This window comes from Gigantopelta aegis, chromosome 6 (genome assembly GCF_016097555.1).
Source record: "Gigantopelta aegis isolate Gae_Host chromosome 6, Gae_host_genome, whole genome shotgun sequence".
NCBI classification, from domain to species: Eukaryota; Metazoa; Mollusca; class Gastropoda; order Neomphalida; family Peltospiridae; genus Gigantopelta; species Gigantopelta aegis.
Genome location: NC_054704.1, coordinates 6,402,293 through 6,418,222, shown reverse-complemented (window position 1 = coordinate 6,418,222; position 15,930 = coordinate 6,402,293). Strand labels below are relative to the sequence as shown.

Below are 15,930 nucleotides of genomic sequence, written 5' to 3'. Positions count from 1 at the left end.
ATTATTCTATTATGTATCGTTGATTATTATTATTCGACTATGTATCGCTGATTATTATTATTCTATTATGTATCGTTGATTATTAATATTCTATAATGTATCGTTGATTATTAATATTCTATAATGTATCATTGATTATTAATATTCTATTATGTATCGTTGATTATTATTATTCTATTATGTATCGTTGATTATTAATATTCTATTATGTATCAGCGGCGACACAGTGTAAAAAATAGTGGTACGACTCGTGGTTGTCACTTGCCTTTCAAATTACTTGTAAGGACATTTTCACAGATATAACAAATATAACCCACACACACAATGTCCCTGTGTATAGTTGATTAATTGTTAATATTCTACTATGTATAGATGATTATTAATATTCTATTATGCATAGTTGAATATTACTATTTTATTATGTATCGTTGAATATTACTATTCTACTATGAACAGTTAATTATTAATATTCTATTATGCATAGTTGAATACTACTATTTTATTATGTATCGTTGAATATTACTATTCTACTATGTATAGTTGATTAGTATTATTCTACTATGTATGGTTGATTATTAATATTCTATTATGTATAGTTGATTATTAATATTCTACTATTTATGGTTGATTATTAATATTCTATGTACAGTTGATTATTAATATTCTACTATGTATGGATGATTATTATTATTCTACTATGTATGGATGATTATTAATATTCGTATAGTTGATTATTAATATTCTACTATTTATGGTTGATTATTAATATTCTACTATGTACAGTTGATTATTAATATTCTACTATGTGTGGATGATTATTAATATTCTACTATGTATGTATGGATGATTATTATTATTCTACTATGTACGGTTGATTATTAATATTCTACTATGTATGGATGATTATTATTATTCTACTATGTATGGATGATTATTATTATTCTATGTATGGATGATTATTATTATTCTACTATGTACGGATGATTATTAATATTCTACTATGTACGGATGATTATTAATATTCTACTATGTACGGTTGATTATTAATATTCTACTATGTATGGTTGATTATTAATATTCTACTATGTATGGATGATTATTAATATTCTACTATATATGGATGATTATTAATATTCTACTATGTATGGTTGATTATTAATATTCTACTATGTATGGTTGATTATTAAAATTCTATGTACAGTTAATTATTAATATTCTACTATGTATGGATGATTATTATTATTCTACTATGTATGGATGATTATTAATATTCTATTATGTATGGTTGATTATTAACTATGTATGGTTGATTATTAATATTCTACTATGTATGGATGGTTATTAATATTCTACTATGTACAGTTGATTATTATTATTCTACTATGTATGGATGATTATTATTATTCTACTATGTACGGTTGATTATTAATATTCTACTATGTATGGATGATTATTAATATTCTACTATGTATGGATGATTATTAATATTCTATTATGTACGGTTGATTATTAATATTCTACTATGCATGGATGATTATTATTCTACTATGTATGGATGATTATTAATATTCCACTATGTACGGTTGATTATTAATATTCTACTATGTATGGATGATTATTAATATTCTATGTATGGATGATTATTAATATTCTATGTACAGTTGATTATTAATATTCTACTATGTATGGATGATTATTATTATTCTACTATGTATGGATGATTATTAATATTTGTATAGTTGATTATTAATATTCTACTATTTATGGTTGATTATTAATATTCTACTATGTATGGATGATTATTAATATTCTACTATGTATGGATGATTATTATTATTCTACTATGTATGGATGATTATTAATATTCTATTATGTATAGTTGATTATTAATATTCTACTATGTATGGATGATTATTAATATTCTACTATGTATGGATGATTATTAATATTCTACTATGTATGGTTGATTATTAATATTCTATTATGTATAGTTGATTATTAATATTCTACTATGTATGGATGATTATTAATATTCTACTATGTATGGATGATTATTATTATTCTACTATATTCTGTGTATGGATGATTATTAATATTCTACTATGTACGGATGATTATTATTATTCTACTATGTATGGATGATTATTATTATTCTACTATGTATGGATGATTATTAATATTCTACTATGTATGGATGATTATTATTATTCTACTATGTATGGATGATTATTATTATTATTCTACTATGTATGGATGATTATTATTATTCTACTATGTATGGATGATTATTATTATTCTACTATGTATGGTTGATTATTAATATTCTATTATGTATAGTTGATTAATATTCTACTATGTATGGTTGATTATTAATATTCTATTATGTATAGTTGATTATTAATATTCTACTATTTATGGTTGATTATTAATATTCTATGTACAGTTGATTATTAATATTCTACTATGTATGGATGATTATTGTTATTCTACTATGTATGGATGATTATTGTTATTCTACTATGTATGGATGATTATTAATATTCTACTATATATGGATGATTATTAATATTTTACTATGTATGGTTGATTATTAATATTCTATGTATAGTTAATTATTAATATTCTACTATGTATGGATGATTATTATTATTCTACTATGTATGGATGATTATTAATATTCTACTATGTACGGTTGATTATTAATATTCTACTATGTATGGATGATTATTAATATTCTACTATGTACGGTTGATTATTAATATTCTACTATGTATGGATGATTATTAATATTCCACTATGTACGGTTGATTATTAATATTCTACTATGTATGGATGATTATTAATATTCTATGTATGGATGATTATTAATATTCTATGTACAGTTGATTATTAATATTCTACTATGTATGGATGATTATTATTATTCTACTATGTATGGATGATTATTAATATTTGTATAGTTGATTATTAATATTCTACTATTTATGGTTGATTATTAATATTCTACTATGTATGGATGATTATTAATATTCTACTATGTATGGATGATTATTATTATTCTACTATGTATGGATGATTATTAATATTCTATTATGTATAGTTGATTATTAATATTCTACTATGTATGGATGATTATTAATATTCTACTATGTATGGATGATTATTAATATTCTACTATGTATGGTTGATTATTAATATTCTATTATGTATAGTTGATTATTAATATTCTACTATGTATGGATGATTATTAATATTCTACTATGTATGGATGATTATTATTATTCTACTATATTCTGTGTATGGATGATTATTAATATTCTACTATGTACGGATGATTATTATTATTCTACTATGTATGGATGATTATTATTATTATTCTACTATGTATGGATGATTATTATTATTCTACTATGTATGGATGATTATTATTATTCTACTATGTATGGTTGATTATTAATATTCTATTATGTATAGTTGATTAATATTCTACTATGTATGGTTGATTATTAATATTCTATTATGTATAGTTGATTATTAATAGTCTACTATTTATGGTTGATTATTAATATTCTATGTACAGTTGATTATTAATATTCTACTATGTATGGATGATTATTGTTATTCTACTATGTATGGATGATTATTGTTATTCTACTATGTATGGATGATTATTAATATTCTACTATATATGGATGATTATTAATATTTTACTATGTATGGTTGATTATTAATATTCTATGTATAGTTAATTATTAATATTCTACTATGTATGGATGATTATTATTATTCTACTATGTATGGATGATTATTAATATTCTACTATGTACGGTTGATTATTAATATTCTACTATGTATGGATGATTATTAATATTCTACTATGTACGGTTGATTATTAATATTCTACTATGTATGGATGATTATTAATATTCTACTATGTACGGTTGATTATTAATATTCTACTATGTATGTATGGATGATTATTATTATTCTACTATGTATGGTTGATTATTAATATTCTACTCTGTACGGTTGATTATTATTATTCTACTATGTATGGATGATTATTATTATTCTACTATGTATGGATGATTATTATTATTCTACTATGTATGGATGATTATTATTATTCTACTATGTATGGTTGATTATTAATATTCTATTATGTATGGTTGATTATTATTATTCTACTCTCACCGAGTTCCCCGTTACACAGACAGCTGCTGCCTTTTTGAAGCTTGAGGCCGGGACTCGATCCGGGGGTTCTCTGTATGTTGGAACTCCCAGCCGACTTCGTCCTGAATTAATATAACAAGAGTACTGGTGAGATATATGATACGCCCATCAGGAGTTTGATGGAAAACCACATCTATATTAATGAATATGTTACGGGTATGATTCAAGTTTAATTATGTAAAATGTTTGCAATGGGATGGATGAACAGTTTGTTTTGGACCAACCATTATCCTAAGTTGTTCCTACATATGTTTTGATGGTCCTGTATGCATCTGTATGCAAGATGACCGGCCTCGGTGGCATAGTGGTTAGGCCATCTGTCTACAGGCTGGTAGGTACTGGGTTCAGATCCCAGTCGAGGCATGGGTTTTTAATCCAGATACCAGCAAGGCTTGATGGGTAGGTGTAAACCACTTGCACCGACCAGTGATCCATAACTGGTTCAACAAAGGCCATGGTTTGTGCTATCCTGCCTGTGGGAAGCGCAAATAAAAGATCCCTTACTGCTAATCGGAAAGAGTAGCCCATGTAGTGGCGATAGCAGGTTTCCTCTCAAAAAATCTGTGTGGTCCTTAACCATATGTCTGACGCCATATAACCGTAAATAAAATGTGTTGAGTGCGTCGTTAAATAAAACATTTCTTTCTTTCTGTATGCAAGATATGATCTGGACACGGTTTTACCGTTATGTGCAGTAGACCATGAAAAGTAGGTCACAGTGACCCAATAATAGTATGTGACACACCGCCATCCCAAGTTGTTCTTACATGTGAGGTTTCATGGTCCTGTATGCATCTGTATGCAAGATAAGGTTCGGACAAGAAAAAGTTAACAGACAGACTTACAGACAGACAATGCCATACCATACATAATACGACCCATCATAGATGGGTGTGTAATAAATACTTGGACAACTGTAAATATCCTAACATTTCAGAATACATATACATATGGATTAAATGACATTATTAACCTGTTCATGAAAAAATTGTGATTTTCATAAAGTGTTTTTGATTTGAGCTATTAAAAGGAAGTCATGAGCTATATGCCAAATGTATCAATTATGGTGACTGCCAGTAATGTAACAAATCATTTCAAAGTAAAAGTTATCTTTTTAACTGGGTTTATTGCAATAACTACACACTACAGGTACGAGTCAATAGCCTTATCTCCCCTCAACAGATATGTGTTTATGTGTAGCACCTAATTTGAACACACCAAATTAGCAAATAGAAATAAATTCATGATAGAAACAAGGAGGAATGTTCACTAGTTCATCACAAGTAATGCCTAGTTCGTCACAAGTGACACCTAGTTCGTCACAAGTGACACCTAGTTCAACACAAGTGACACCTAGTTCATCACCAGTAACACCTAGTTCATCACAAGTAACACCTAAATATCTACTGACTGTCAAAAGGAAACATCAAGGGCCAATACAGATAACCTGAGGACAAGACAAGAGATATTGCATCTATAACAAGGCCAATATGAAAAGATCCATTTAATAACATAATACTTAAGGTATCATTTAATAACAAGCTGGTCACTAGGGACAAGTTGCACCATGTATGTAAACCAAAAAGTAGATCACACAACGAACAGGGGAGATAACACAACAGGGGAGGTAATTCGAAGCTTCAGGATGGCAAGAATACTAAGAACTGGCCTCAGACCACAATTAATTTCGCTATATATTTCTATATAGCCTTAGTGGCTATAACATTTTTATTAATATCAGCAGGTCCGTGGATTTTTGTATGTACCTTTGCCTGCCTGGGGGACACATACCCTGTTGTCCAGCTCTTTCTCGCAGCATATTGGTTTAAACAAACACACCCTCTAAACCAGGCCGGAGTACACCCATTTTACACAAAAAGTACTAATTTTGCATGGGCTGGAATTACCACAAACAAGTCTTCAATGTCAACAAATTACACATGTTTACAAACTACATGCTCTCCCCTGTCACTTCAGTCAAATAGTTGCCATGAAATAATCACAGTCAAACAGCAGACTACTTGCGCGGTAAAAGTTCCGGATTTTGGACAACCAAATAGGAAGATAACTGTAATCTGAGGCCACATGGAAAATTCACTGCAACTCGTGGAAAACTGTCAAGTGTCAACGTTCTGCACGTGTCTAATGTCAAACACTCACGCGTGTCGCGAAACAAGTGGCTTGTTTGGAACTCGCAAACCAGTGACCACAACACAATCACTGTACTGTAATAAGAAACTGCATAATTTAAAAAACACTAAATAGGAGGGTGTACGTGTGTAAGCAGTGAAGGTGGGCACACAGCTAAATAGGGGGAGGGTGTACGTGTGTAATCAGTGAAGGTGGGCACACAGCTAAATAGGGGGAGGGTGTACGTGTGTAAGCAGTGAAGGTGGGCACACAGCTAAATAGGGGGAGGGTGTACGTGTGTAATCAGTGAAGGTGGGCACACAGCTAAATAGGGGGAGGGTGTACGTGTGTAAGCAGTGAAGGTGGGCACACAGCTAAATAGGGGGAGGGTGTACGTGTGTAATCAGTGACAGTGGGCACACAGCTAAATAGGGGGAGGGTGTACGTGTGTAAGCAGTGGAGATGGGCACATAGCTAAATGAGAGGGTATGTGTGGAGATGGGCACACAACTAAATAGGGGGAAGGTGTACATGTAAGCCGTGGAGGTGGGAACACAGCTAAATAGGGGTAGGGGTATGTGTGTAAGCAGTGGAGCTGGCACACATCTAAATAGGAGGGTGTACATGTGTAAGCAGCTAAATAAGGGAAGGGTGTACATGTATAGTATTGGTCAAATTATAAGCAAATCTAAGAACCTACATTCGAAGAGGCGACTTGGATGGTCTACTAACAAAACTTGATACTGATGGACCTGCAAAAAACAATATGAGGAAGTTGTGCACAAATATATTAAATAATGTTTGGGTTGTTAAAACAAAGCTGTCATGCGAGGGTTGCATAAACCAAACACTATTAACCTCATTTTTATCACATATCAATGTTTTAAAAGCTCAAATGGCAAATCAAAGACTGGTTGACAAAGTTTGAAAACCAAGGTAAATAAAATCTGTCAAGGTTAGCGAACAAAAGAAAAGTGAATGAATGAATGAATGAATGAATGAATATTTCATTGTAAACCTCTGAAAATTGTGAGAGAACTATTATTTTCCTTCGTGCACTGCATCTAACTTTGTATAACCTATTTTCTGTTCACACATTAAATTCAGGACATTATGGAGATGGTTATGCAAATAGGAAATAGGTTATCTCAATTAATTCAGGACATTATGGAGATGGTTATGCAAACAGGAAATAGGTTATCTCAATTACTTCAGGACATCATGGACATGGTTATGCAAATAGGAAATAGGTTATCTCAATTAATTCAGGACATCATGGAGATGGTTATGCAAACAGGAAATAGGTTATCTCAATTAATTCAGGACATCATGGACATGGTTATGCAAATAGGAAATAGGTTATCTCAATTAAGTTTTGCGCAACCCATAATTGAGTTATGCAAATTTTCAATTCTCAGATTGGGTTTTAAGTGATGATAAATAAAAACCAAATGCAATAATATACTCTGTCAAAAAAGAAACGCATAGGTGATAGGAAAAGAAGAAAAGTGTTTGATTTTATAAAAATATTGGTTTTTTGGTACAATGTTGCTGAATGACTATGTTTAGTAATGTTCCTGGAATGGGACAGCATGCCCAAATGCACCCTAAAACAAATTTAACACGTTGTGGAACGTTGTGTGACAATTGCAAGAAATCGGCGTGAAATGGTAAGATTTTGGCGAATGCACGTGAAACTCGTGGAAACGATTGGGGTAGTGATGGGTATTTAAAGCTGCAATGCTCGCAATGATGCCTCATTTCCATTTCGACGTAGATGAGTTACAAGATGCCAAGACTAAACCTGCCAAATCAAAACATTGCAATAGGCCACTCCAGTTAGGTGAATCGCAGTTGCAAGCCACATGAACATCCATCAGAGCACCATTTCACGTCTCTGGGACAGGTACCAGCAGTTTCAATCAGCTGAAGACTGGCCCAGAAGTGGAAGACCTCGCATAACAACTGCAGCACAAGATTGCTACATCTGGGTTCTGCACTTGCATCATCGAACTGTCACAGCAATGAACTCTGCTGGACGCATACCTGGTTTGAGAAGGGTGTCTGCACAAACCATTCGGAACCGACTTCGAGAAGCTGGTTTACGGGCTAGGAGACCGCATGTTGGCCCGTCCTGCGACGTCAACATCAACATTTATGTTCGCTAGTGCAAGAATGTACAGGGGTGGAACTTGAGAAACTGGCGGCGAGTATGGTTCAGCAACGAGTCACGTTTCCTTCTACAGTGACATGATGGATGACGTGTTTACAGACGCCGCAATGAACGTTTTGCCAACAACTGTGTCGCCCATGTTGACATATTTGGTGGAGGGAGTGTCATGATGTGGGGAGCCATCTCATACACCGGCAGAAGTGAACTTGTGTTCGAACAAGGCAACCTGAAAGCTGTACGCTACCGGGATGAAATTCTTCACAGTCACATGCTTCCCATTTTGGATCGACAGAGAGAACTCTTTCAGCAGGACAATTCCAGGCCGCATAACAATGGATTTCCTACAGAATGAGAACATTAATGTGCTGCCTTGGCCATCAAGATTGCCACATCTCAATCCCATTGAACATCTATGGGACAAACTGGACAGACGTGTACGTCAGCGTGACTCAGAGCCTCAGACGCTTCCGCAACTGTCACATGCACTGCAGAAAGAATGGGCTAGGATTCCACATACCTGGATTCAGAGACTCATTCAGTCTATGCCAAGGAGATGTCGCGCAGTGATTGTTGCTGCTGGTAGCAACACAAGGTACTGATTTCAGTGCCCTCGTGCCACGCTGTTTGCTGATGAAAACGCCTCCACTGCCGTCAGTCCATAGCAAGAACATTGTCACATACTCATGTCAAATTTGACTGTGATACAATCATAAATAACGAACTTATGCCACTTTGTATTAAAGTGATAATTCCATGAATATTTCGCCTATGCTTTTCTTTTTTGACAGAGTATAATAATAATGAAACTATTAAAGACTGGAGTCAAAGTACCTGACATTTTCCTGTCCAGTCTCTCAGACACAGCGCCCCAACTGATGGTGTCGAGAGATTCACTTGAGCTGAATCGCCGATCTCCTAGCCTACAAATAACAGAACACTGTTACAAACAGCAGAAACAAACAACATGCTAACATTCAAAATGGTTACTTTTATCAAACCTTACACAACATTTTAGAATTGGAACATTTGTCTGGGTACTTTTTAACATATTATTAAAATAGGAAGAAAATAATGAAATGTTATGGCTGAAAGTAGTGAGTTACAATGATTCTTATAAATGTGTCAAAGTTGGGTCAAGGCACACAGTTCTTGCAATTTGCTTCAGCATTTAGTAATGCAGACATAAAAGCTTTTTTTCTTCTGCTAATGCAATTTGTGTGGAAGTTTCAACCAAAACCTATGATGTGGTCAAACAATCTATATATAGTACATGTTTAACAGTAAATGATTGTATTAAACAGCAGTGTAATTTTATTGTATACAGATACAGGCATTTTTTAAAATGCTGAGGCAAAGTTTAGCTGATGCAAGCTATAATTGCCTCAGCATTTGATATTGCCGAGGCCAATTTGTGAACTGCAGGGACTACCTGAGAATTATTTCTTAATTAAGTATGGTGTTATTAAACAGGTGCTTACAGTAATTCAGTGAGATTTGTTTATTAAAAAAGAGGAAAAAAAGTTTACATCAATTTAATTTTAAACTACTAAATTTTAATGACTTTACAGTTTAAATTTTTATATAGTAATTACGTTATTGGTTACACCATTTTAATAAAAAAAAAAAAAAAAAATATTCAGTTGTCCTAGTCATGAAAATACAACTTGTAAATACCATACATGTTAAAATGTACATGTTTGTTTAAATATAACTATTAATACAAATTATAATGTGTTACACAGATGAAAAAACAATAATATAAAAGGTGTATAAAATCATATTAAAATATTAAAATATAAAAACATGCTCGTTTTATCCCTGTAACCAACACATATTAATTCCATAACCATCAAAATAAAATAAATGTTTAAATCATTCGACCACCACCAAATAAAAATAGAGAATCCGTATAAGAGAGTGTTTGTGGAAAATGGTAATTTTGACAGTCTTAGAGAGGAAACGTGATACATTTTCCCATTAGTAGCCAGGGATCTTTTATATGCACCATCCCACAGACAGGATAGCATATACCACGACCTTTAATATACCAGTCATGGTGCACTGGCTGGATCACAAAAAAGTCCAAAAGGCCCACCAACAGGGATCGATCCTAGACCGATAGTGCATCAGGCCAGTGCTTTACTACAAATATCTCGGTTAGATTCAGTGGAAAGACAAAGATAGACAGGAAATTCAGACCATAGTTAAGTGTTTACTACAAATATCTCGGTTAGATTTCGTGGAAAGACAAAGATAGACAGGAAATTTTTGCATGTGTGTGTGTGAGAGAGAGAGAGAGAGAGAGAGAGAGAGAGAGAGAGAGAGAGAGAGAGAGAGAGAGAGAGAGAGAGAGAGAGAATGTGTTGGTGTATGTATGTGGGTGGGTGGGTGTGGGGGGAGGGAACTAAAACAGAAAGTGGAAGTTTTGGCCTTGAATTAAAACATGCAGATAAATTAAATATGAGTCATGCATAAATGTGGCTATGGATATGAATAATGTCAAACAATTGGTAGGGAAAGTGACATAAACGGTCTACTTAACATACACATACTGATGGTGGGGAGTGGAGTATATAAAAGCTATAAATCAATATTTTTGTTAAGTGTTAATTAAATGTAAAATGATTAGGATTCCAATTAATAAAATATTAAAAAATATTTGGTATATACCTATTGAATACGTGAAACTGTCTGAGAAGAAAATAAAAAATAAAACTGAAATTTGTTAGTTAATCCAAAATGCAATTATTTTTTAACATAGACAACGTAGCACCATTACTTGTTCACAAGGTCATATATAAAATGTCAATAGCTATACTTACAGTTCATATATTAAATTACTAAAAACTAATAATAATTTCTGAGATCCAGATTTATAATAATCAAAATTTGAAAATATAATCCAGACAAACAAAAATGTTCCCTTCTCTTAGAACCATGTGAATCCGTACACAATATAGCGAAAACATGCATTCACAAATTCTCAACGACATGCTTACAGAACAGAATTTGTCTCAACTACATTTGGTTGCAAGTTTATTATCTTTGAAGCTGTTTTAGAAAAATAAGATAGCTATATTTACTGAATGTAGACAGGTTTATAACTATATGTATTAACTGTAAACATAAAACAAAGGCAGTGGCAGCAATAGTGGCCAAAATATTTCACCTGACGCGTACAAATGAAGACAATGGATATTAAAAGTCTTTATTATTTAATCACATTTTCTAAGGTTGTGTGCAGTAACTTTTCTTATTTAAAATTTTGATCCTGCAATTACTTTTTCTCCTGCAATTCCTTTTTTATTTTCAAATGTATTATCTATGAACTGTGATTTAGCCGAGCCAGAAGTCTGACATCTTAGCCACAAACAGTGGTGGGAATTGGTGAACTGTAAAAAAGAGGAAATCTAGAGGGATCCCGGAAATTCTTGAAATCCTACGTTAAAATCTGTGCCATCTGACACATTTTGGAGGAAAAGACTATTAAAATGCAAGGAAACGCAATGTTCCATGAGAGGAAAACAGTTGATCTGAGGAGAATTCCCACCCCTGCATAAGCTGTTGTAAAGAGTTTGCTGCAGCTGTGTCTGCCGTACTTACTTCTGGATTCTTGACAGAGGCGCGAACACTCCATGTTTCATCTTACAGGAGAAGTAGCGAACCCCGTTCACTGACCCATTGTTCTTCCCGGCCGGTTTGTCCAGCTCAACACCATACCAAGTGCCTGTAGAATCGGGGCAAATGCACATTATTACTGATAACAGTATAATCAACACTAGAATCAAACTTTTAATTTGACAATTTAAAAAACACTAATTTGTAATTTTAGTGTATGGTTAATTATTATTCAAAGTCTTTCAGAATGGTTTTTTTAAGTACATGTATATAACTTTCAAAATTCTAATAAATTATTAAAATATATTATTAATAGTGACTAAAAACAATGACCAATTTTAGTAAATATAATGACAGTATTTCAACTGAAAAGTTGAAAATGGAAAGCTTTAAGTAATTATTATGTCTTTTGTTTCTGTGATGTTGAAATAAATTCTGTTATTTCTGCTGTAGATGTCTGAACATAGCTATTACAGCTACATGTAGGTCTCTTTTCTTGTTCCTTTTTAAAGATATTTTACCACTGGCAACCAAATATGTAGACTTTGATAGAACAGCCAGTACTCCATGTCTGATACATCATGTCATGGCATGTGCTGTCCTGTCTATTCGAAACTATGTAAAATATTTCTTGCTGTTATTTATACCAGTATTTTATGTGGCTGGAGCGGGGTTAGCTTTCTCATTATAAACCAAAGAATTCCTTGAAGAATAATTATTGTGAATGTAAACAGGTGCTCACTTCACATTCAAAATAACAAAGAAATTATGTATTAAAGTTGTTGTTTTTTTGGAAAGTTTGCAAAAAAGTAAATGTGGCTATAGTTTGCAAAATACTGCATCAAAATGTTATGTTCTTGTAAATTTGGTAATGTTACCTGGAGCAAAGTCTGTACTTCCAATGTAGCGAACAGTTCCTTTTCTCTGACCAGCCACGATAATCCGATCACCAACTATAATTTCTCCCAGATCGGTTATTGAAGATGCTCTGGATTTACTCAGACCTAGAACATATTGACAACAAATGTAAACGACTGTACCAAGTGGCTTGTGGTAAAAATGTAAAAAGTAAAACCTTTACAATAATAAAAAAATATATATGTATCAATCAAATGGATACAGGTATATGGAAATAAAACATTACACACAGCCGATAGAACAACCCATGCATTCACTTGTATGTTATTACATCGTACACAACCACAACACAAGCTCATACCGATTGTTTTACATGCTACAACCATTTAACAGACAAAAACGAATGAATGATGCAACCATTTAACAGACAAAAACGAATGAATGATGCTGGCCGCTAGGCTGCCTTGTCCTTAGTGTTGTTGCCACACTGTTAGCATATTTTCTTATAATATACTTCCTTCCACATGATGTCATTAATCAAGTGCATAAAATTAGTAACAACAGGTAATGTGCCTAAAATGTGGTCATTTCATGGGTTCTCCCAGTAGTTATAGCTACACAGCTCAGAAAAACAAATTGACACATGATCAACTCTTCTTTTTTTTTGCTCCACAGCTAGCACCCATGGGGTTACATGCATCCATAAAAAGACTTCATTGCAAATGAACCAATTCAATTTAACCGCCTGGCATCACAGCTAGTCGCAGAGGTAACATCACACAAATAGAAAGGCAGCTGAACTACCTGGCAAGTGGTGTAGCCTAGTCTGGACATGGGAGCCTTCAAATATAAATGTAGCAGACATTTACAGTCTACATTTTCCCTGCACACATGTGTGAATAGACTACTACTGCAACATAAAAAAAAAATATTAACCCTGACACTATCATAACATATTTCTGGGGTAATAAACTTTTCTTTTTTTAAATAACAAAACAAAATTAAAAAATTAAAACAAATTGTTTTAGCCTGTGGAAGGGGGGTTGGGGTCATCCAAACCTACCGAACCCTACAATTTCCCACAGCCAATAACCCTGCCTTGGTATCATCCAAACCCAGGGTACACATAAACATACAGTCTTTGCCAGGTATAAATTCCCCCGTCCCATTTGGGTTACACATTCAGGGGACACCTGGAGTGAAGTTGGTAAAACTTGATGTACACAACCGTACATCCCCCCACCAAGCCTGGATCACATATTCTGGGTTGGAGATGGTACTGGAATGAAAAATCCATTACTGCTTCACATGGAACTCACACAGAATCAAAACACAATTACACCGTCGACTAGGCCAGTGGTCGTACAGAATGAAAACACAACTACACCGTCGACTAGGCCAGTGGTCGTACTGAATGAAAACACAACTACACCGTCGACTAGGCCAGTGGTCGTACAGAATGAAAACACAACTACACCGTCGACTAGGCCAGTGGTCGTACAGAATGAAAACACAACTACACCGTCGACTAGGCCAGTGGTCGTACAGAATGAAAACACAACTACACCGTCGACTAGGCCAGTGGTCGTACAGAATGAAAACACAACTACACCGTCGACTAGGCCAGTGGTCATACTAAATATACAAGGGGTGGGACGTAGCCCAGTGGGGAAGTGCTTGCTTGATGCTACTCCATGGTGTTGACAAATGTCAAATTCAAACCATTCATTAAAAGGTCAATAAATTATGATGCACAATAGAAGGGGACACACACAATGTATATACAAAGGTTTTTGAGGATATGTAAGAATACTACACTCATTTCTGTGTTCAAGATAAGTTTTGATACACCATAGTCATGTAAAGGAAATGTTTTATTTAACAACGCACTCAACACATTTTATTTACAGTTATATGGCATCGGACATATGGTCAAGGACCACAGAGATATTAAGAGAGGAAACCCGCTGTCGCCACTCCGTGGGCTACTCTTTTCGATTAGTAGCAAGGGATCATTTATATGCACCATCCCATAGACAGGATAGCACATACCACAGCCTTTGATGTATCAGTCGTGGTGCACTGGCTTGAACGAGAAATAGCCCAACGGGCCCACCGACGGGGATCGATCCCAGACCGACCGCACATCAAGCGAACGCTTTGCCACTGGGCTAAATCTTGCCCTTCTTAGTCATGTAGTATTCGCTATATCCTACAGCTATATGCAACAATTTTGAAGTGTACAGTCACGTTTGACACATAACTGAAATAAACTGGTTCAGTGCCAAAGACAGTGTGAACATATGACACGTGTCAAGGTAAAGATCCAGGATTTTGTAAACAAGTGTTGTCACAAAATTCTGAAAAGAGTCTGGTAAAGGCAAATGAGCTGAGCTCCCTAAGGAAGCGAGACCTGTATAGGGGTGGTTGTTTGGGGATTTCTTGGGTTTTTTGAGGGGGGAGACATGCTTCCTAAAAAATGTTGAAACAAAGATGCTCAGAGATGTGTTTTGGGGGCAATTTAGTTAACAAAAGTGTATATTATATACACTTCAAACAAAGTAGGGGAACCTGAAATATTAATGTTAATATCAACTATTAGACCGAATATACATTTTGACCACAGACATCCTAGTAAACAGTTGAGTGCATCTTTAAATAAAACATTTCCTTTCTTTTCCTAGTAAAGAACGTTCAGGTCTGTTTATCAACACACCGAAACACATTCCATAGTTTGCACGTGCATAACACAGTTGCCCCATACTTGTGCATGGGGTGTCATTCTCGATTTTGAAAATTTCCAGGAAGGTCGATTAATCACTGTGGAACATCATTTTTGTCAATCTTTTTCATTCTGTTGATCATACAGTTGTTATTGTTTTGTTTTTAGTCATTTTTATTGTTTGAATTTGCGATTT

At 33.8% G+C, this 15,930-nt stretch overlaps 1 protein-coding gene across 5 annotated transcripts in view; it reads right to left on the bottom strand.

Annotated features, from left to right (window-relative positions):
• The window catches only part of LOC121375685 (CAP-Gly domain-containing linker protein 4-like), a 70,109-nt gene that overhangs the window by 6,318 nt on the left and 47,861 nt on the right, over positions 1-15,930 (bottom strand). For 3 of the 5 annotated variants that reach the window (XM_041503262.1, XM_041503263.1, XM_041503267.1), the window contains 6 exons: positions 13,033-13,158; positions 12,140-12,263; positions 11,207-11,227; positions 9,368-9,456; positions 7,064-7,115; positions 4,195-4,295 (listed from right to left, as the gene is read on the bottom strand). In XM_041503262.1, coding sequence (XP_041359196.1) covers positions 4,195-4,295; positions 7,064-7,115; positions 9,368-9,456; positions 11,207-11,227; positions 12,140-12,263; positions 13,033-13,158 — 513 coding nt within the window. The remainder of the gene's footprint in view (positions 1-4,194; positions 4,296-7,063; positions 7,116-9,367; positions 9,457-11,206; positions 11,228-12,139; positions 12,264-13,032; positions 13,159-15,930) is intronic. The other 2 variants (XM_041503264.1, XM_041503265.1) reach the window with 1 other exon arrangement.